This window comes from Solanum pennellii, chromosome 11 (genome assembly GCF_001406875.1).
Source record: "Solanum pennellii chromosome 11, SPENNV200".
NCBI classification, from domain to species: Eukaryota; Viridiplantae; Streptophyta; class Magnoliopsida; order Solanales; family Solanaceae; genus Solanum; species Solanum pennellii.
The window spans coordinates 2794877-2817940 of NC_028647.1; the positions used below are offsets into that span (position 1 = coordinate 2794877).

Consider the following 23064-nt stretch of genomic DNA (forward strand, 5'->3'; position numbering starts at 1 on the left):
GGGGTGTTGCAGAACTTTTTTTTTGATTTTATTACTATAAAAACCTCTAGCATATTGTATCTCTTACTCACTCTTTCTTCTTCACTAAACACTGAATAACTGTTCTTCAAAGTTTTTGCAATTCAGCACTAGTCAGTGAGTTTTCTTGGCTATTTCTGTGATTCTTTTTTCATAAAGATTACTTTTTTATGCATTTTTATGAAAAGGGTGATTTTGAATCTTTGATTATATGTTCTTTTACTTACAAAAATCTTGTTTTTTTTTAAGTTCTCTGATTTGACATGTGTACTTTTCTTGGATATTGGTTTTTCTTTGAAATGGTGCAATGGGTATGTGGATGATTATGGTGCTTTAAGCTTGGTATGTTATTTGGTTGTTTTCTGTTTCATTTTTTTTGGTGTTTTTATGCTTGTTTGGTATAATGTTGATGTGCATATCAAATTAATGGAGCCAGGTGACTGTTTCTATGTTTAATTTTTCATAAAGATCACTTTTTTTATGTATTTTTATGAAATGGGTGTTGAAATTTTTGATGATATGTTCTTTTGCTTACAGGGGTCTTCTTTTTTCTGGTTTGATATATGTACTTTTCTTGGGTAATGGTTTTTATTTGTGTTTCTTTAATGTGGTACAAATGAGTATGTAGATGAATAGGCTGCTTAAACCCTGGTATGTAACCTGGTTGTTTTCTGTTTCATCTTTGTTGGTGGTGTCTTTATGTTTGTTTGATTCAATGATAACAGATAAATGGAGTCAGCTGACCATTTCTGTGATTCTTTTTTATAAAAATCACTCTTTTATGCATTTTTTTAAAATGGGTTTTTCCATGGGGAGTTGAAGCATTATTACATGTTCTTTTACTTACAGAGTCTTGGTCTTTTTACTATTGATTTGATATGTGTACTCTTTAAATTTTGGTTTTCTTTGAAATGGTACTAAGGGTATTGTTATCTGGTTGTCATTTCATTGCAGTGTTTTATGTGTCTTCTTTGTTACTTTGTGGTGTCTTTACCTTTGTTTGGTACTTTACCTTTGTTTGGTTTGATGTTAATGTAGATAGCAAAATCAATGGAGCCAGCTGATTATTCCTGTGTTTGTTTTCCATAAAGATCACTCTTTTATATGTATTTTTTTGAAATGGGTGTTCATATGGAAGTTAAATCTTTAATTATAAGTGCTGAACTTACACGTCTTCTTAGATTTTATTAGCTCTTTAACTCTAGGCCAGACATAGTCATGTTTTAAGCCTTCTCTAGATTTTTTGAATTGGTGGCTGGCTCCCGTGTCTTAACTGCTATCATGTAACGGAGCTAGCATATCTTCGTTTGTACTCTTTGCATCTTCTTGATGCCGGTAATGAAACAACTTACTTCATCAAAAATAAATAAATAAATTAGTGCTGAACTTACAAAACCCTGTTTCTTTTTATGGTTTGATTTTCTTGGATTTTGGTTCTCTTTGTGTTTCTTTGAAGTGTGTATATTACATAAATTTTATGTATGATCACCTGGTTGTCGTTTTCTTGGAGAGTTTGTTGTTTCATTTTTATTACTTTGTTGGCGTTTTCAGTTTTGGTTGGTCTGATTTTAATGTAGAGAACAATCAATGGAGCCAACTGATGTTGCAGTCTCTGAAAACCAACAGCTCTCTGCTGACCCTTTGCCTTTTGCAAGAAGGTTGGCATCTTACATTTATTTTCTCTTTTAATGGAGTTAGGAAAAAATATTGATTGAAAAAAGAATTTTTTTTTAAGAAAATGAACTTTTGTAATGTACATGTTGATTTGTTATGTATAGTTATCAGTTGGAAGCTCTGGAGACAGCATTAAAGCAGAACACCATTGTTTACTTAGAGACTGGTTCTGGAAAGACCTTGATTGCAATTATGCTTCTTAGAAGCTATGCTTACCTTCTTCGGAAGCCGTCTCCATACATAGCTGTTTTCTTGGTCCCGACCGTTGTTCTGGTGACTCAGGTAGTACTTCTAGCTTCTCAATCTAGTCCCTTCAAGTTCATCATCTTAATGTGTATAGTTCTATTATCCACTAATTTCTCTCCAGTATAAAGATTGTAGAACTAATTTTTCCCCATTAGTTTTCTTATGTTATGCAGTTTGTTATATGTTTGAGGCAGCTTGGTTTTAGGTTCAAAACTGTGCATTTGAATTATCCTAATGTTGTTGATCTTGTTATTTGATAATTACAAGCAAGGAGATGCTCTGATGTTGCATACCGACTTAAAAGTGGGCAAATATTGGGGAGAAATGGGCGTTGATTATTGGGATGCTTCTACATGGCAACAACAAGTGGATGATCATGAGGTGTGTATGAACTATATTTTATCTTCAGTGACAAATTATTAACTGTAGCTTGAGTTCTTAAAAGAATTCCAGTCCTAAAGTTACTAAACAACTATATGGGAATAAAATGGAAATGACTTGTTTATCAATCCTCTCTATTGCCTGAAGTAATGGTAGATGGAGTATATGCTTCTATGCTAAAGTAAAGCCTGCATCTATATATTAATGCCCACAGCTGAAGGGTCAAGCCCGCAACAACCTAACTTTGACCTTAAGGGTTTGTATAGTTGGTGGGATAATAGATAACAATCCGGGATAGAATTTGAGATTATATCACTCGCATTTGGTTATGAGTATTAATTACTCCCAGAATACATTTTGTACTTAAATGGTGGGATATCCGAACCCATGTGATATACTTTTCTATCCCATTCCGGTAACCATTCGATCAAAATTGCAGTGAACCGTAGCAACATTTTGTACAGATCAGTTAAGGAAAAGAAATGATTGTAAAGTCTATTGAAATTAGTTGCTCATATTTGCTGGTATTGGGGTCTAGTGGAATAGTAATATGCTAATTGCTATTCTCCAAGGGAAGTTGCTAATGAGCTGCTGTTGTTTGCGTTAAGATTCTTTTTTTTTCTTGGAAGGGCTCTCTTCGAATATATTAGATCTGACGTTCAGCATTTATATACTAGAAATTAAGTTAGGCATTATATATTTATTATATTAAGATGCTTCATGAGTAATCACTGCAGGCTTGTCTTTCAGGTACTTGTTATGACTCCGGCAATACTACTTGCTGCTTTGAGGCACAGCTTTTTACAAATAGACATGATAAAAGTTATAATATTTGATGAGTGCCACAATGCACGAGGCAAACACCCCTATGCCAGCATAATGGTGGTACGTTGTTTTTGCTAAGATTGAATTTTCTGTAGGATAGTTTTTTGAGCTAATTGTTGATTATATTTTCTGAAGTAGTGCAATTTCTTCATCTGCACAATGTTGTTATATGAACTCTCTCGGTTCCCTACTTCGCAGCAACAGTACCCTACTTTTGTCATTAAGCAGAAAGGATGAGCAGCGTTATATCAACTACAATTGATTGTTTGTTAATGGATATCATAATTATTGTGTAGTTACTGCCACTTCAACAATATTTCATTTCAAAAGTTTACCAAAAGGAGATATTAGAGAGAATGCGTGAAGACATATATAGTGGATGAATTCTTTTGCATGCACACTATGTGATGTGTACATTTACCTGATGTGGAATCCCCTGTGGGCATGTCATTGGTTCTTTTGTACATGTGACCCACATAAGAAAAGATTTAACTAGAATCCTGCTTGAGCATGACTTGGTATGCTGCTTGAATGATTCTTATCTTAGAGGGTTAATATTCTTTCAGGAGTTCTATCATCACCAGTTAACCCATGAGAGCGCACAACTTCCAAGAATATTTGGGATGACTGCTTCCCCTATAAAGTCTAAAGGTTGGTGGGATTGATCTTATAGCTTTGTACATCTTTTGAGATTTTTCTACATCATAAAATACTGGTTTATCTCACTTTCTCTAATTCTCATGTTTATACTTTTTATGCAGGTGCTAGCACGGTACATAGTTACTGGCAAAAGATCCATGACCTCGAAAATCTTATGAATTCCAAGGTTCTCTCAATTAGTCTTCTTGTAGTTCAGAGAAAGAGCTGTGCATGCATTAAACTCTTAGCTTTTGAATGATTGTCATATCGTTTTATATGCAGAAAGTCATAAACACACATTTAGATAGATATTCCGTTCCTCTAATTGTGATCTCCCTTTGCAAATGAAGGTATACACGTGTAGCAGTGAATCTGTTCTGGCAGAGTATATCCCATTCTCAAATCCGAAGTTGAAGATATATGAACATGTGGATATTCCTTGCTCACTGTTTAATACTTTAGCTCATGACCTGGAAAGGTTGAAAGAAAAGGTAAACATCAATTCTTTAGCCAATGTATTTTGTCTTTCTACTTTGCAGAATGTTCATGCTAACCTTTCATCCTGCTCTGAAGATATCAATTATCATTTTAGCTTATTTTACCTCTCTACTTCTCTACATCGTGTGCAACCAGAAAACAGAAAGTTTCTTGAAAGAATACCGAGACTACTAAATAAACCTTAATCTATCCTTATAGTAGCGACTGGAGAAATCATGTCTTAAACATATGGGTCAAACTTTTTTGCTCTTCCAGTTTTAGTTGTTTAACTTTTCTTATCATTGCAGCATGAATGTTCGATTTCAAAGTCAAACCTGTCTGCCATGAGTGCTGGATCTGCAAGAAGACGTTTATCAAAACTTCACATGGCTTTCTTATTTTGTTTGAGTGAGATGGGTGTGTGGCTGGCTTTCAAGGTAAATTTTTGTTCCTTGCTGGAGTAATAAACAGTGCCGGCTCTATGCTATGAAAAATAAGGCCTTTGCCTTAGGCCCCAAAATTTTGGGGCCCCAAATTTTTGTCAAGAATAAATTATTTATTAAATTTTTTATAGAAAAAATTGATTATTTATGATAAAAGGTATAATTTTTTTAAAATATATTATTTTATCCTCTTTAACATCTTTTGTACTTTGTAAAAAATAAGAATTAATAGTGAAAGTGTTGAACAAAATGAGTTACAAATTCTTTTTTATTTCTTTTTAAATTTTAGTTTCAAGCATTATTACAAACATATTAAAATGAGGTATACTTTGTCATCAACTTCTTGAGTCAAATTCTATGGTTCTAAACTCTTATCTTTGTTTAATATTTGTCAAGTTATTACTTATAGCATTATGTGAATAATACATATAATAATTGCTTGAAATGATGTTTTTTAATGTTGAGTTGATAAAATCTTACCTAAAACTAATATTAAATACTAGTAATTTCCATCTAAATAGTGTAAGAAAATAAATTTTGAATAAATACGCATATGAAGTTTATTAATATTTTAGGCCGCGAATTAAAATTTTGCTTTAGGCCCCCAATTACGTCGAGCCGCCACTGGTAATAATTAAATAAACGTTTTGTCCTTGATCAGTTTCCTAACATGACTTTGTTTTGAATCAGGCAGCTGAGTTCTTGTCCTTTGAAGAAAATGATTTCTTTTCATGGGGAGAATTTGATGCATGTGCTCAGACAATTGTTAGAGATTTCAGTTTGGGTGCATCTAAGATTTTTTCGGCCCGCTTACCTTCAGGTATCATAGTTAGCAACATCCATGTTCTTTTTTCCTTGAGCTGTAAGATTGTTTTTTGATTTCCTTCTGCAATCTGTCTCTCTCTCACTCACTCTCTCTTCCCTGTAAACATAGGGCCACATTGGTCAATTGGTGGTGATATTCAGGCAAATGCGGATGCTGGATATTTGTCATCCAAAGTTAATTGTCTTCTAGAGTCTCTTCTTGAGTACAGGTGAGAGCGCTTGAATGATGAATCTACTAATTAGTCAATAGCGTTAATGTTAGTTCAATCAATTGGGGTTTTGGATAATAAATAGAAAAAAGGGAAGTGGTCGGTTAGATTCTTTTAAATATTGAGCCTACTTTGGATTCATCAATAATAGTGAGAACTTTCCTTGGGGCTCAATTTGGACAGTTTCTGAGATTATTTTTCTGTTGTTTGGAAATAGGATTCTATATTTTAGTGATTTACTTCGTTGATAACAGGGACCAAAAGGATTTGAGATGCATTATATTTGTTGAGAGAATTGTTACAGCCATTGTTCTTCGGTCTCTACTGAATGAGTTGCTTCCGGAACGAAGTGGTTGGAGAACTGAGTATACAGCAGGGCATGTTTCTGTGCTCCAGTCACAGAGTAGAAAAAGTCAAAATAAAATTGTTGAAGAATTTCGCAAGGGGCTGGTAAGTCTAATTTTTTTTTTAGATAGTTTCTGAAGATGTTAAGTCTGACATCCATGCAAACACTGCAGGTGAACATTATTGTAGCGACATCTATTCTTGAAGAGGGCTTGGATGTTCAAAGTTGCAATCTTGTGATTCGATTTGATCCATCAGCTACTGTTTGTAGCTTTATACAATCACGTGGACGAGCTCGAATGCAAAACTCCGACTTTCTTCTGATGGTCAGAGAGTATGTTTTGTCAATCTATTCCAATTGATACTATGAATGTTTTTCAGTGTTCTCTTATTATTGTTTTTGGTGTATTATTTACTGGATGCTATTTCTGATGTTGTCACTTGCTATTTGCACTACTGTTATAGAAGTATTAAATTAATTATTTAAAAGAATCTAATAGACAAACAATTACTTTAGCTCTTAACATCTTGTGCAATTTGGGAAATTTGATTATAACAATGAACTGATCATTCTCATTTTGACTCAAATCCTAGTGGGGATGATCCAACCCTTACTCGCATGCAAAACTATATGGCTAGTGGAGAGATAATGCGGCAAGAATCATTACGCCATGCTTCTATTCCATGTTCACCTCTAGATGATGAATTGTATGATGAGCCTTGCTACAAAGTTGAAAGCACAGGAGCAGTTGTCACCCTCAGTTCTAGCGTGTCATTGTTATACTTCTATTGCTCAAGGCTACCGTCGGATGGGTTTGTACTCTGCATATTCTCTTGCTATGTATTAAGGATTCTGGTATCACTGAGTATTTCATGTGTTAAATATTGCATCATGGTCTGGCATTCAATTCAATTGTAGGTACTTTAAACCCAATCCTAGGTGTGTGATTGATAAGGAAACAGGAACCTGCACACTACAACTTCCCAAAAGTTCGCCACTGCAAAGAATTATTAGTGTACAGGGGAATAGAAAAATATTGAAGCAACTTGCATGCCTGGAAGCTTGTGAAGAACTTCATCGTGTGGGTGCCTTGACTGACAATCTTGTTCCTGATATCGTGGAGGAAGAAACCATCAACAAAGAATTGGGTAATTCTAACATCTTTTATCTAATGTGGGTTTTTTGGATTGTGATGCTCCACTTCTAACCTATTATATTGTGCAGAATGTCAAATCCAGACTGTTGAAGAATCAAAATACTTTCCACCAGAATTGGTTAGTCATTGCAGCAATGATTCAGAAGCAGTGTACTACTGCTACCTAGTTGAGATGCAACATGCCTCTTACAACGACTTCGAGCTTCATGAGATTATACTTGCTGTTAGGACAAGGCTCAAGTGTGATGATGAAATACTGGCATTTGACTTGGACGTTGATAGGAGGGGACTCTTGCAAGTTCAACTTAATTATAGTAAAGTTGTTACACTTACTGCTGAAGAGGTGATTATAGTTTTGATGGCTCTTATCATCTCTTTACTCGTTACCTATAAAAATAATTGGTGATACTTTTTTTTGTTCTATTGATCTCTTTCTCTCCAGATTCGACGATGTCAGAGGTTTCAAGTCAGTGTCTTCAGAATTCTTCTTGACCGTGATCTGAGTATACTGCAGGATGCTTTGGGTGCAGTTCAATCGCCTATTGGTTCTGCAGTTTCTGATTATCTGTTGCTCCCGTCTTTGGGTAGTACCCCTGAAATAAATTGGAAATGTGTGAATTCTTTGCTGTTTCCGTCTCAAGTTCTTGGGGATAAGCATATGGATTGGTGTTCTACTCAAGATCGCAAACGCAGTGTGAACACCAAAAATGGGTTGGTATGTAGCTGCATGTTGGAGAATTCATTGGTCTTTACACCTCACAATGGCCATATATACTGCGTTACCGGTTTTTTGGATAAGTTGGATTGCAACTCATTGTTGGGTATGAGAACTGGAGAATCCATAACCTACATAGAATACTACAGAAAGCGGTTTGTACAATTAGCTTCTGATTTTCTGGTGCACCTTCTCCATATATCATCTTTTGGTTTCATAACACTTAAGTAAGGTGCGGTTTACAGGCATGGGATCAACATATGCTTTGAAGAAGAACCACTTCTTAGGGGAAAACATATTTGTAAAGTGCGCAATTACCTTCAGAGAAGCAGAACTCAGAAGGCTAAAGGTTCGATCACAGGGTTCTTCTTTTGTTATAATGCTTATGTATGATCACTTAGCTTTGGCTCCTTTGCAGATTCAACTGATTCATCTGTTGAGTTGCCTCCTGAAATTTGTTCCCTCATCATGTCACCTCTCTCTATTTCTACACTTAATACCTATTCATATGTTCCTTCAATCATGCATCGGATTGAGTCCTTGGTTATGGCCTCAAACTTGAAAAGAATGCATTTGGATCACTGCACACTGAATGTTCCTATTCCAACCGCTAAGGTATGTGCTGCTATGATCTCATCTCAGATCTTTGCTCTAATTAAATCAGTCTTTCTTAAGCTGTGAGCTACATACATACTCTTGTTTCCACAACTTATTCCTTGGTTTATTATTTTAGATTCTGGAAGCAATGACAACGAAGAAATGCCTTGAGAAGTTTCATTTGGAATCACTTGAGACACTTGGAGACTCTTTTCTCAAATATGCTGCCAGTAAAAAGCTGTTCAAGACTTACGAAAATCATCATGAGGGTCTTCTCACTGTCAAGAAAACTCAGATTATTTCCAATGCTGCACTATGCAAGCTTGGATGTGCTCGTAAAATACCGGTAGGTATTCCTTGGTGGTCAACTCCATGTTTCTTTTAATCTTGGGTGACTTATTGTTTTTCTTTCGGATATGTCTCGTTGGTGCTTAAGGATAACCAGGGGATTTTTGCTCGTACACTTCGACTAAAGATCCAATATTGACTGTTATTCATGCCTGCCCCCTAAAAGTTGTCAACTCTTGCATGTATACTGTTTGTTATAATGGAAATTTGTAGTTATTTCATAGTTGTAAAACATGCATATTTCGTCAGTGCATCAATTGGAGTACAATTATTTTAAGACATGTCAATTTGAGCGAGTGCTTTGGGATACTTGTATCAGTAATTATCTCCGTGAATTTTTGAAGAGTTCATGCAGTTCCTTTATATTTTATTGGTTTAACTGCATAGTATCAATTTTGTGGATGCAAATGCTATCTGAATTCTTTTTCTATTTTTCTTCTTTTTGGTTTCCCTTAAATAAATACCTTTGATTACAGGGATTTATCCGTAATGAACCATTCGATCTTAAAGCATGGATCATTCCTGGTGATAATTCTCAAGTTCACAGCTTCGACGAAGAGCTCCTAACGTCCTCAGATAAAATGTATAGTAGGGTAAAACAGAAGATTAAAAGTAAGAGAGTAGCTGATGTGGTCGAGGCACTAATAGGTGCCTACCTCAGTTCGGGTGGGGAAGTAGCGGCTTTGTCATTTATGAAATGGCTTGGAGTGGACATCAATTTTGTTGATGCACCTATGTCAAGGCACTTTCCCATGAATGCTGAGAAGCTAGTTAATGTCAGATACTTGGAATCCCTGCTACATTACAAGTTCAATGATCCTTCTCTGCTTGTTGAAGCGCTAACTCATGGATCTTACATGCTACCTGAAATTCCACGATGCTATCAGGTTATTCCCGTAAACAAATATTATCCATCTTAATGTTGTTAAATACTTAGAACTATATGTGTATCCTCACATTTGGACCAATCTATTGTATGAGCACTCAAGATGAGTAATATCATAGAAACAGCAGTACTTGAAATATGCATCATGATTGCACGAAATGAATCATTTTTTTGTTGTGTTGTGGTTTCTTTGCGGTATATTCAGCCTTTCTTGCACACTGAGAGCCAAGAGGATAGATATTCAATAGATATTCACACTTCCAACATTCATAGTTTCTTCCTTTAAAATCGATATTCGTGTCTTTTTTAACTCTATTTGATTCAAATGCTCATGTGATCTCCTGGCTTTGCAGCGCTTGGAATTTCTTGGAGATGCAGTGCTCGATTATGTTGTTACAGCACATCTCTATTTCAAATATCCTGGACTGACTCCAGGACTAATTACTGATTTGAGGTCTGCCTCCGTAAACAACGAATGCTATGCTCAATCTGCAGTTAAGGCTGGCCTGCACAAGCACATTCTTCATGCCTCCCAAGATCTCCAAAGGCAGATATGTAGTACTGTTGAGGATTTCGAGAAATTGAACCTTGACTCCACGTTCGGATGGGAGGCTGAAACTACTTTCCCAAAGGTATTGAATACTTGCCTCGAAGTTAAAGATATAGAAGAAAAAGTCACTGAAAGCTCTTTCTGCAATCCTTCCCATTGTCCAGAGCTTCATTTTATGCCACAGATTTGTCTTATTTTTTGTTTTTGGTTCGCTATAGGTGCTTGGAGATGTTATAGAGTCTCTTGGTGGTGCGATCTTTGTTGATTCTGGCTTTGACAAAGACACTACATTTCAGTGCATACGACCTCTTTTGGAACCGTTGGTTACACCTCAGACATTAAAGCCCCATCCGGTAAGAGAGTTAACTGAACTATGTGACCAGAAAGGTTATATAAAGAAGAAGGATGTCGTCTCTCGTGAGAATGGTATAGCTTATATCACAGTAGAGGTCGAAGCAAATGGCGTTGTCCACACGAGTACATGCTCGGGACGAGACAAACTAATAGCCAAGAAGGTGGCTAGCAAAAATGTGCTCAAGTCTCTGAAAGAATGTCCATCTAATGCTTCTGAACAGTAGTTACAAAATTCCCAGAATTGCATCTAATATTGTAAGTGTCATTCTGTTTGGGTGTGTTGTTTCATAATGTACTGTTGGATTTGTTGTTATGTGAAAAATGAAAGATTCTCCATTTATGGTTATTTTCTTTCGTAAAGACGGATTTAGTCGAGAAATCTTTCTTTTGAATAGTTTCAACATCCTCGTTGAGAGTAGCTTTGTGAGACGTTTAGTAGTCTCTGAATTGGTCTTCGGATAATGTGATCTATGTTATAGTGTTTTTGTTCTTTTACAAGATTAAAGCCTCAAAATATCAAGGGGCTAAAGCTAATACTATATAGTTATTTGTGAAATTTCGTTGAATATATAAATATTTTTTATAAGTCAAAATCATAAGAGCATATTCCAAATTCTGAAAAGATGCTTCTTGTTATTATTATTATTTTTTTAAATTACTAATCTCTGTTTTTATTTATACTTCATCATTTTAGATTTTACGTTTTTAAATAAATAATGTATTCTTATTTATTTATTTTTTTAACTCAAATTTTTAATAAATAAACATTTATTTATAATTAATTAATTAATATAAATTAATTATTTAATTTTCTTATATTGATCGAATTCATACTTTAAAGTCGATAATTTTAAAACGTAAAATAAGAATAATTATTTCATTTATACATAAATTTAATAAGAACGACGTATAAATAAAAAACAGAAAGAAATAATTAATGAACTTGTATTTGGTGATTGAGTTGTTTTTATCTAGACTAGAAAATAGCGATAGTTATTTTATTGTTTTATTAATTGCTTATTGGACTTTTGATTTCTTTGAATAGTTTCTTCTTCTTTAAACGTGTCATTTTTATCAAAAAAAAAAAAAAACCAAAGTTTTATAAAAGAAAATAAAAAAAAGAACTAAAATAATGCAAAAATAAGATATGAATAAATTTTCATATGGAACAAGAGATATTACAATAAATAAAAATATATTTGGAAGATTTCTCACTAAAAAATTGTGTTTACGATCATTTTGAGAAAATAACATTTAGAGTTATTTCATTTAAGACGAAATAAATAAGGATAATTTATGATTTATTTTTAAATAATTGACTAAAATGATCTTAAAATTAATTAATACCTCAAATTAATAACAATTTTTTTTCGAACGATTAAATAAATAAAAATATATAGGTGGTTCACAAATGCAAGAAAAACATCATGGAAAAAAAAAACACTTGACAATATTATATACGAAAGTGTTTTTTATTTATTACTTCCTCTATATTTTATGTAGCAATTTTTACATTTCGAGATTCAAGTATTTTGAATTATTTATAATTATTATTTATAGTATTCTTTACGTAGTTTATAAATATATAAATTTCATTTTAAATTTTTTCGAAGACGACATACGTAAATATCCTGTCAAAGTTAAACTGTTTTACGTATACTCCAATTTTTCACATTATTTATTGAAAAAAACAAATATATGATTATTATTTTTACGATTAAACATTAATAAATTTCGAGTTTTCTCCTTTATCTAATACTAGTACACGTATAAGTATTAATGATCCGTCTCTATTTATGATAATAATAATATGTCCATTTTTGACAATTTTTTAAAATAAAAATATATATGTTGAACAAGATTTCTAAGTAGAACACTTAAAACGTAAAAATTATTTTCGATAAATATTGAATTTTTTAGAATAATTGAAATTACATTTTTATTGTCATAATTTTCAATTATTACACAACATCTCGGAAATCAAAGAGGATAAAGTATACTCTATACCTTCTATTCTGATAAAAATTATTTTTGATAGATACTGAATCTTTTAGAATAATCGAATTACATTTTCAGTGTCGTAATTTTCAATTATTACACAATATTTTGGAAATTGAAGATGATGAAATATATTGTATACATATACTTTACTTCTATTCTCGTAAAAATTATTTTCGATAGATACTCCATAATTGAAAAAATATCATTTTCACATTTTTCCACACACTTCTTTCAATCAAAAGGACTAATTAATTAGTCCACCAAATTATATTTTTTTTTACAAATACAGAAAAAAAAAGGACAATTTTTCTTCAATGCCAGTTTTCACTTCAGCAGCTCAACTACCACAAACGGAGAGTTAACCGTCGCCGTTCGGAGCTCCGGCGAAGTTTCAAATGTTGACGGAGTACTTCTCTTGTCTGTTACCGGGTCGGAGGTCCGATTCCGGTAACGATGTTGTTGCTGATAGAAACCCGGTTTTGTTAGTATCGGGTATTGCTGGGTCCATTCTCCATTCTAAGAGTAAGAAATTTGGTAGTTTCGAGACCCGAGTTTGGGTCCGAATTCTCCTAGCTGAACATGAGTTCAAAAAAAAGTTATGGTCAATTTACAATCCAAAAACAGGTTAGGCTTTTTTTCTGGATTTTTAGTTTATATGAGTTTTGAATATATTATTTATATATATTTTTAATGATTTTTATTAGCATAAATGTAGAGTTTGAGGAAAATATTTACATTTTACTGCTTTTTTTGTATGTGTTAGTTGAATCGAGGGTCTATCTGAAACAGTTTATGCACACTACTTTCGTAGTACCTCACTTGTGCGATTACACTGAGTATGTTGTTGGTGGAATATAGAGTAGTAGTGTTTTGCTAGTAATATTTTGTTTAGTATTTTGGTTAAAACAAGTGATTATGGGTATTGTTTGGATATATGCAAAATAAATGATTTTGTTCATAAGTACTTCCTTCGTTTCGATTTGTTTTGACTTAGTTTCATTTTGTTTGTGTGGCTTGGACTTAATGAAGAAAGACTTTTGAATCTTGTGATGTTAAACTAAACTAATGATATGTCGAATATACCAAAGTAACATGGAACGTGGAAAGTTTGAATTAAAGAGTTGTCAAAAAAAGGAAAGAGACATTCTTTTTTAAATGGACTAAAAAGCAAAGTAGGACAAACAAATTGAAATGGAGAGAGTTATTTATGTTGTGACGAGAACTGTTTCATATAATTGTAACGTGTAAATAAACGGACACTGGAAGATTGTATAGAGTATGCATTGAAAAGGTCTTATTTTTAAAATAAAACTTTTGGGCGAATTGTTGCATCTTATTGTTGGTTTTGGTGTGTGATATTCAGGGTATACAGAGGCATTGGATGATAGCACAGAGATAGTAGTGCCACAAGATGATTATGGACTCTATGCAATTGACATTTTGGATCCTTCACTAGTACGTTTTGCATCATCAAGTGGTTACAAGTGTATATCTATGTGCTTTAGTATCACGTTTTATCAATAAAGAGAAATTGTAGTTTTGCTACGTCAAATTTGTATGGGGAGATGATATAATCTTGACAATATCTATATCACCTTTGTATATATAGATGCGGAATATTTTAAGTAAAATTCCCTGTCCCAAAAAAAGTAATTAATGGAACCAGTATTCTCAGAGGCTAAGAGCCTTAAAAAGCAGTTCAGGTCTATGGGGGCGTTAAACATAAAGCGCAATTGAAGTGTGGGCTTTAGTTTAAGAAGGCACAACTAAGAATTTTTTAAAAAATATATGCAATGTTAGAAAACTAAGTACTTCATTCATAATGATTTCTTTAACAATTTTAAAATCATTTTGCTAACCATAATTAGCTTAGTACTGTTCTATTCAGGATATAACTTATTGGCAATGTGGTGCATGCCTTACTAACTTGTCTTCATGGAAGTGCAGCCTAAGTGATGTGAAGCGCCTACCCTGAGCTTTAGGGTTTAAGGGCACCTCTTTTTGACAACACTGAATGGAACATGAAGTTTGAGTAAAATAAACTTCAAGATTTCCATTCTGGATTTAAGAATGTTTTTCTTCTTAAAGAAGACATCACTGGATTTTACATTTGATTCAGGCAGTGCTAGAGGCTAAAAGGAAATGGTAGGGGCAGCCACCCTTACTTTTCAATTTCCGTAGCAGTAAAGTTCTAGAAGTTTTCTTGGGAAATAAATTGATAAATTTATCTGGCTAATTGTAAAAAATAGTTTCTATCCTTTCCTACAAAACTCCCACTTTCTTTTGTCTCGGATATTGATATTGGCTCTCGGCCTCTGGTTTCATTTCAGTAGTTTCCTTTACCTCGCGTGAAAATATTTTATGAAAGGAAATTGGCCAATGAAACAAGTCTGTGAAAATGAGTTTTTTTTTAATAAAGTAAGTGGTATTACTAACAGCATCAAGAAGATGCAAGAATTACAAGATATGGTATTTGAGCTTACAAAAAATCTCTGGCCAACTATACAAACTATCTAAGCCAGAACAAGTGAGTTAATGAAGTCCTAAAGTTGTTTTGCATTAACAGCTGGATACAGGTTGGACCAACTAAACAAATTTGCAATGCATCTACCCTTCAAATTGCCTAAAGCAGCTGACTCTCCATCAAAACATCTCCTATTCCATTCTAACTGAATGCACCAAACCAGATCTTCTTGATGGTTTTATCGACTTTCCATAGGCTCCAACTCTCATAAGCATCCTTAACTGTGAGGGGTGTGGTCCAATTGAGACCAGAAAACAAAAAAACATACTCCATTTTTCTGAGGCCACCTCACAATGAAGAAGAAGCTGTCTGGGGGGTTTCAACCTCTTTTTTGCACATATAGCATCTGTTCGGGAGTTGCATTTTCCTTTTCTTTGTGTTTTCTTGGTGAGAAATGCCTCATATAGAGCTGTTCAGGTAAAACAAGCAACTTTAGGAGGTAGCCTGGGGAAAGATGGGGATAAAGAGTAAGGATTGAAGCCCTCTTAGCTCTGCCAGGCACTGGATAGGGGTTAACTCCGTAAATGTGTAGATCTTGGTCCTCCTAATGAGTTTCCAGGGCCATTTATTTATCATGGGGTTTCTAGAGCATAGCTGTTGGTACCCTTCCTTGACTGTATAAACTCCTTTTTGGTGTCCCCATTTGAACTTATCAACTGCCTGGGGATCAATGTGACAATGTTCTAGTCTAGCAAAAAGATCTGCCAGATCATTCACTTCCCAACTGTGCATATTCCTTCTATATATCATGTCCCAGTTGGTACCTTCTCTATTAGCAGCAATAATAGAATTGGGAGCGTAAGTAATTCTAAACAGATCTTGGTAAGACGATGAAATTTAGTTCACTAGGTGTGAATTATGGACGATGAATAGTGAGAATTACTCTTGCATAATTGAGGACATATTGAAGTTCTTTGACTTTTGAAATAATAGTATAATACTTGTAGTATTACCTATCAAAAAGATACCAGTGGTTAGCCTCATCTATTTTAACTCTAAATGCCCTACGAAAAGTAAATATGTGTTAAATCTTTTTTGTTTCTTTTCCTCTTCTGCAGTACTTTCCTTTAATGAGATCATAATCTTCTACTGGTGTTTGATTTCCAGATGGTTAAGTGTGTACACTTGACCGGTGTATACCATTTTCATGATATGATTGATATGCTTGTCAAATGTGGATATAAAAAGGGAACTACGTTGTTTGGTTTTGGTTATGACTTCCGCCAAAGTAATAGGTATTATTTAACCGCTGAAATTTCCATTGCCACTATGTCATATTGCACTGTAGCATAGCTTACTATTTGATAAGTTGTTGAATGTGATGGTATTAAACAATAGAAGCTTAGTTCTATTTTGCCTTATTTGATTTTTATGCTGAAACTATCATCACACTTGAGGGACCTTTTAGCACATGGTTGCAGGATTGACAAAGCAATGAATGACCTGAAAGAAAAGTTGGCTACAGCTTATAAGGCTTCTGGGGGAAGAAAAGTTGATATTATTTCGCATTCCATGGGCGGATTGTTAATCAAATGTTTCATTTCTCTTTATAGTGATGTAAGTGCAATTGCTTGATACTTATTCAGTTGCAAATCACCTACAGCATTTAATAAAGTTATGTTAATCATAAGAAGATAAAGTTTGATGTGTCATAAGTGGTGTGCACAAGAGGAGGCGGTTTGGCCTGTTGTTACCGTTGGTCACCTATGTTCTCCAATTTAAGATAATGTCTTCCTATTTGTTCTGCTCATGTATCTTTTCTATTTTACTTTTCTGTTTCCCTTCATTCCTGCCTAGCTTCTTGATTTAGAATTATCACTCTTCCATGAGTGGCATCCCTAAATGCAAACAATTACCTTTCAGGTATTTTCCAAGTATGTGAATAAGTGGATTACCATTGCCACCCCATTTCAAGGTAACTTTTCTTTCCTTCTCTTTGCAACTTTTTGCAGATGATGTCTATTTTGAATTGCTAAGATATCCTTCTTACCAGTCTGAGAATGCATAGATAATGCATATAGTGATATAAATTTGATCACCATATTTGAGCACCACCTCCCCCTCCAACAACAAAAAAAGAAGTAGATGGTCAGTGTAACTAGAGAAGGTCAGGCAGCATCAGAAGCTTACGCTTATCTTTTGGTGGGGGGAGAAAGAACCAATAACTAATTGATAATAGTTGCACTGAATACAATCTACAGCTTCTAATTCTGAATCATTGTCAAAGATTTTTTATTTTTTTTTGCAAAATACTCTCGCCGTTCACTTTTACTTGTCCACTTTGGACTTTGCATGCCCCTTAAGAAACAATAATTAATATGAATATTTTACTATAATACCCAATTGATTGATGTTTAGTATTAGGTCTTGGAAAATGATTTGGAGAATAAGTAGTAAACGTTTTGGGAAAAACGTAGAAAAAATAATTGTTTTCTCTTGATATGTTAAAAGCCACAAGTAAATTTGAAAATCTATTGGTTTAGTGGACAAGTAATAATGAACAGAGGGAGTAGTAATAGTATCGCATATAATTGGTGGAAGATTAGTTTGTATTTACGAACTCCAGTACAAGCTTCACAAAAGAATATTATGACTTTTTTCTTCCAGATTTCTGGTGAAACATTACCTTGGCTAGAGTTGGTAGTCCTTAACAAATGCCCCTGAACCTCAAGACTGTGAGTTACAAGTGTGCAGAATGCTAATGTTCATCTCTTGTAAACAGGTGCTCCTGGATGCATTCATGATTCTCTTTTAACTGGAGTGCAGTTCGTTGATGGATTTGAAAGCAACTTTTTTGTGTCAAGGTGGACAGTTCATCAATTGGTAAGCCTCTCTTGTTTAGGAAACTTGTGTGAGTCTCCCTATTAATAACTTCTGCAGAAAAACAAAGCTTAAGCTTACTAATAGTTCCTTATTTGTTGATTTAGATAGAAAATGTGCATTGGATGATGAATTTAATTTATCTGCCTCCTTATTTACCGAAGACAAGTTCTTTTTTACTCAAGTGAAGTTGTCAAATACAAACTACGCTCGATGCATGTCTTAACTTCATATGCATCATCTCGTACAAAGATATCTTCCTCAGCGTTTCCAGTCATATCTTCAATGGCCCTAGATAGTTTATAGAATATATCTGATAAAAAATTAAAAAATTTAATAGAATATATCAGAAGAGTTCCCGAAACTGAATGCTCAGATTGTAGTGCTAGGCCTTGCCAGAATTTTTTGAATCTTACTGATGCATCTTTCAAACAATATGGTTATCTAGACATTGAGTTAAACTGGAAATGTTGTCTGATTGGGGTATGACTGTTCTAGTGTTCTTTCACCTGGTAGTTCTTGTATTTCTTATGATATGGTATCTGTCAATGTTGCAAATATTGTCTATGTTGTCATCCTTTAGATGCCGACTAGAGTCATAGTTCCTTTCCGTCTTTAGAGTTCTCGTAAGATGAACTTTGATTTACTCAAGTTTTATCTTTTGCAAGTTGATTGAGTGCCCTTCAATCTATGAGATGTTGCCAAATCCTGACTTCAAGTGGGAAAAGCAACCTGAAATTCTGGTATGGCGGAAAAAATCCAAGGATGGGAATACAATGGTTAAATTAGAACGTTATGATGCTAGCACAAGTGTGACTCTCTTTGAGGAAGCATTGAAGAGCAATGAGGTATATCTCTTAGCTATCTTTAGCCACTAGAATTATTAACTTCATATTGCCAGTTTTAATTTCACACTTCTAAATTTCCCCAACTCGGTGATTAGTTATTAAAATGAGAAGGCTTGTTGTTTTTTGAGAAAGCATTTTGTGATCTCATGCATGCTTGAACTAGTCAAAACTAAAGTAATGAGGCTTGAATAAAATAAGTGTGCAATGCTGAGAAGTGCCACTTGGACGAATTGTACTTTTAAGAGGACAAATCTAATTCAACCAAAAGCAAAGGTGTAACTACTCTATGCTCACTTTACTAGTAGGTGCGGGTATAACTAGCCAAAATATGGTGCTCATATCTGTGCTGTAGTACTTCAACTAAAAAAATACTTCAATATTGTTTGTTATAATACTTCAAAGTTCAAATGACCATGAGCTTTCCTTGCATGCCTTGTGTCAAATACCCGCTAAGCTCATTTTTATGAGAATCTGGCAGGGCTTAGAGGTTAGGATTAAACTTGAGTTACCCTTTTTCTACATGTCTTGTCAGGATGGTGATATATCTGTCATCATCTTGAAGTGCAGCAACCATATAAGGATGGACAAATAGAACATATATCTCATACATAGAGATAAATGGATAATTTGTTATTATTACCTTGTGAGTTTTTCAGCTGTCATTGTTGGTTTTGGATGATACTGATTACAGATTGTTTCTCTGATGCATATCTATGACTAGAGTGCAGTTGCCATAGCAAGTGATTTAATTTTTCCCTCTTTTCCTGAATTGCAGCTCAACTTAAATGGTAAAACAGTGCCTCTACCTTTCAACTTATCAATTCTTGATTGGGCAGCTAGTACTCGCAAAATTTTAAAGGATGCTCAATTACCGAAAGGGATCCCCTTATATAACATCTATGGGACATCTTTTGATACACCTCTTGATGTTAGGTACGTAACTGTATCTTATCATACAGATTAGTACTTTGTGTTTGAGGCTCTGCACTATTTGAGGTGTACATGTTTCTTTTATAGTTACGGTTCAGAAGCTTCTCCAATCGAGGACATAACGAATGTCTGCCATACAATGGTAACTAACTTTATTTCTTTTTCCTTGCTAGTAAGAGTGACATTCTGATGTTCCAAAATTCTGCATGTTTTCTCTGTGTTTGTGATTTGTAATCAAGTGATCAACAAAACCCTACTACATCCAGAATCACCTTTTAATTTACCTATACATGTATGAGATAATAATACAGGCACTCATAGTCAACTTTTTTAATAACAAACCACCTGTACGGTTGGAAAGTTGGCAGAGCCCTATCAGTACTCATAAATATAAGATAAGAGTTTCATCAGGTACGGATTCTCTGTTAGAACTCTGGCTTCGATTACACAAGTTATTTCCCCTTGATAATAAGAAAGTCAAATCCTATATAAAATCTAGAAAAGAGATAATGTGTATCGTCAAGATAAATAAGGCATTTGCTTTCATAGGTTGTACCATTATAATTTGTGGCGCATGGAATAGTTGACCCCGTCTAGCAAGAGAATCTGCAAATTAATGTGGCGTATGTAATCACTGACCACATTTATCTAGAGATCTTGTGACCCACATATCTTTCCTAGGACAATGTTTACGATCTTTTTTCCAGTTTCAATAAGATTACCTCCAAAGATACAAGCCCACACCTTGAGGAGGATAGCACGTTTTGTCCCGGAAGCATTAGTAATGCTTGTGATTGTTGTTGTAATCACCCAGGAGAATTTAATGACTTTGTCAATCATCATTTGGGTTCTTTAGGGTAGTGGATAGCGACTAATATGTGAAATGTTCACGGGGATGAAATTCATTCTGTGTTAAGATATTACATGTCTTTACTGTTATATAATGCTTCCTGAAGCTTTTCTACTTATTATTACCTATTTCCGTTGTGATCTAGCCCCAATATTCCTTCGTGGATGGTGATGGAACTGTTCCAGCTGAATCAGCAATGGTATGATTCTTCCTTTCTCTATTTTTTCCTTACACTTCTTTTATATTAGAAGATTAATGGTATCTTGGCTGGTGCGAGGCAACATGTACCCTGTGGAATTAGTCGAGGCTTTGCGCAAGCTGGCCCGAACACCACAAATATTTTTTTTAAAAAATGGCATCTTGGTATTTTTAGTACACAGAGTCTGATACTAATTAAGAAAAAGAAAAAAAGATCAGGGCTTCCATCTGAACTAGCGCCTTAAGCTGGAAGGCAAATGAAATTACGTTGTATGATATCATATATATATATATAACAAAAGAGTCCTCGAAGAAAGAAGCCATTTTTACGGTATTTTCGCTTCCAGTCCGTAATTAGATCTTCAAGCTTAGTCCAGTCCGGATCCATATATATATAAGAGAGAAACATAACGTCTATGGTGACGCTATTGACAAATACTCAATATCTTGGTTGATTGCTGACCCTCGGCTGATAATTCCGCAGGCTGATAATTGTGAAGCAGTGGAAAGAGTAGGAGTTCAGGCTGGTCACAGGGGACTATTACGCGATGAGAAAGTTTTCGAGCTTATTAAGAAGTGGCTTGGCGTCTCCGATAAAAAGAAGGTGCATTCCACAACCTCTAGAGTAATGGACCTTTATGCAGGTCAATAGTTGTAAACAATGTGTTCAGCTCATTCTTAGACCCTTTCCCTTTTGCTTCTCTCAGCTTTATTAGTTAGTAGTTATAAGTATACACACGTACAATCCCTGGAGAATGTAGAAAAATAGCTTCTCAATCATCGCGTATGTTAGTAACAATCTGCATTACACACACTAGAGAATTCGAAACTTGAACCAACACTTGTTGTAATCACAATGTTTTTCGTGTAAATATACGCAATAAACCAGAGGTTTTATCGTTCTTTTGGCGTTACTCCTTTTCTGCAATTCTTCATTTCATTAAATAGTACTTTCATCTACCTAAATTATTTTTGTAGAATTTGAGAATGTTAACTTTTATAATGATATAGTTTTATTAGAACTTTAAGCTCTCTCTTGTTGAAGTAATGTCCAGGCTCATTTTTTTCTGGATTTCTAACACCATTTATCTAACTGGGATAACTTTGTATCACAAAAATGCAAAATAATTTAATCATAAAACAATATACATGTCACAATTTAATACTAGAAGTTCTTTTGTGTTGTTTTTCTCCCCTTTTATACATTGAAGATATAATCAAATAAAAATTCATCATGTTTAATCGTTTAAACTTTTAGACGAGATAGTCACACATCTCAACAAAAGTCTCATATCTTACTATGTCATGATTGACGATCTATCGAATGTACGCGATCCCTCCATCTTAACTAGAGGTTTTGGATTCTTGTCCTTTCCAGGCGATCGGAAAAGAGAGAAATGGTTTAATATATTCAAGATAATTACTCCTTCCGTTTAAAATAAAATGACCCTATTTCCTTTTTAGTCTGTTTAAAAAAGAATGACCCCTTTTCCTTTTTGGCAAGACTTTAACTTTTCACGTGACATGTTTAAGGCACAAAATTAAAGGACATCTTGGTACATTTGACATAACTTTAATTTAGACCACAAGATTAAAAAGTGTTCTTTCTTTTCTTAAATTCCGTTCCAAGTCAAACTAGGTCATCCTTTTTTAATCAGAGGGAGTACGTATTTACAAAATACCGTCTCAATTCATCCTATTTTATTAGATCCGGAATGTGATATGGTTCCTAAGTATGAACCGGATATGAGATTGATAGTGTTTCTCCTTTTAACGAATCGTCTAATGTAGGGGTAAAGCTGAATTAATCAGGCTCTAAAATAGATATCGAAAATAAAAACAAAACAAATCAACAAGTTCCAAACTTCATTTTCTAGTGTCAGATTTTGGTTGCATCAATTTGTTACTTGTTGAGTGCAAGATAACTTGATTGGGTGAAATATATTATATAAATTATATTAGGAAGAAGGGTCAAACTGTTGAGGTCAAAAGAAATATAGGGTTTGAATCCCCATTAATATTGTTAATTTTGATTTTCTTGAAGTTGTAATTATACTAGTTCTAGGGTTTTGATTAACATATTATACTAATTAATTTTTAGAGTATCAAAAACCAAGAAAGATAAAAAAGAGAAAGAAACAAATGAGCATTCCTAGGCATTTTTTTTTGTTAGCTTATTTTCATTTGAGATACAGAATTAGTAG

The 23064-nt window shown here is 34.1% G+C and overlaps 2 protein-coding genes across 2 annotated transcripts; both read left to right on the forward strand.

Annotated features, from left to right (window-relative positions):
- The first annotated feature begins 11 nt into the window (after nucleotides 1–11).
- On the forward strand, nucleotides 12–10913 carry LOC107004692 (endoribonuclease Dicer homolog 2-like). The gene is made up of 23 exons (XM_015202999.2): nucleotides 12–135; nucleotides 1596–1676; nucleotides 1797–1974; nucleotides 2206–2319; nucleotides 3070–3204; nucleotides 3711–3795; nucleotides 3906–3970; nucleotides 4134–4274; nucleotides 4569–4697; nucleotides 5394–5523; nucleotides 5638–5737; nucleotides 5992–6187; nucleotides 6256–6416; nucleotides 6677–6895; nucleotides 7002–7231; nucleotides 7308–7582; nucleotides 7682–8109; nucleotides 8200–8303; nucleotides 8373–8569; nucleotides 8688–8897; nucleotides 9376–9786; nucleotides 10139–10417; nucleotides 10554–10913. Exons 2-23 carry the CDS (start codon nucleotides 1606–1608, stop codon nucleotides 10911–10913), a joined length of 4218 nt encoding a protein of 1405 aa, XP_015058485.1. The 5' UTR covers nucleotides 12–135; nucleotides 1596–1605.
- A 2049-nt stretch (nucleotides 10914–12962) lies between these two features.
- LOC107003015 (phospholipase A(1) LCAT3) lies at nucleotides 12963–21763 on the forward strand. Its single transcript, XM_015201259.2, has 11 exons — nucleotides 12963–13314; nucleotides 14054–14145; nucleotides 16322–16449; nucleotides 16636–16771; nucleotides 17078–17129; nucleotides 17937–18037; nucleotides 18703–18882; nucleotides 19658–19815; nucleotides 19900–19954; nucleotides 20808–20861; nucleotides 21345–21763. The coding sequence occupies exons 1-11, from the start codon at nucleotides 13086–13088 to the stop codon at nucleotides 21510–21512; spliced, it is 1353 nt and encodes a 450-aa protein (XP_015056745.1). The 5' UTR covers nucleotides 12963–13085; the 3' UTR covers nucleotides 21513–21763.
- Nucleotides 21764–23064: the final 1301 nt, after the last annotated feature.

Bases quoted from the DNA above. Each gene is read 5' to 3' on its own strand.
- LOC107004692 (XM_015202999.2), top strand. From the start codon at position 1,606: ATGGAGCCAACTGATGTTGCAGTCTCTGAAAACCAACAGCTCTCTGCT. The intron at 3,971-4,133 runs GTTCTCTCAATT...TTGCAAATGAAG, and splicing joins AAAATCTTATGAATTCCAAG to GTATACACGTGTAGCAGTGA. The intron at 4,275-4,568 runs GTAAACATCAAT...TTATCATTGCAG, and splicing joins TGGAAAGGTTGAAAGAAAAG to CATGAATGTTCGATTTCAAA.
- LOC107003015 (XM_015201259.2), top strand. From the start codon at position 13,086: ATGTTGACGGAGTACTTCTCTTGTCTGTTACCGGGTCGGAGGTCCGAT. The intron at 16,772-17,077 runs GTAAGTGCAATT...ATTACCTTTCAG, and splicing joins TCATTTCTCTTTATAGTGAT to GTATTTTCCAAGTATGTGAA. The intron at 18,038-18,702 runs GTAAGCCTCTCT...ATCTTTTGCAAG, and splicing joins GGTGGACAGTTCATCAATTG to TTGATTGAGTGCCCTTCAAT.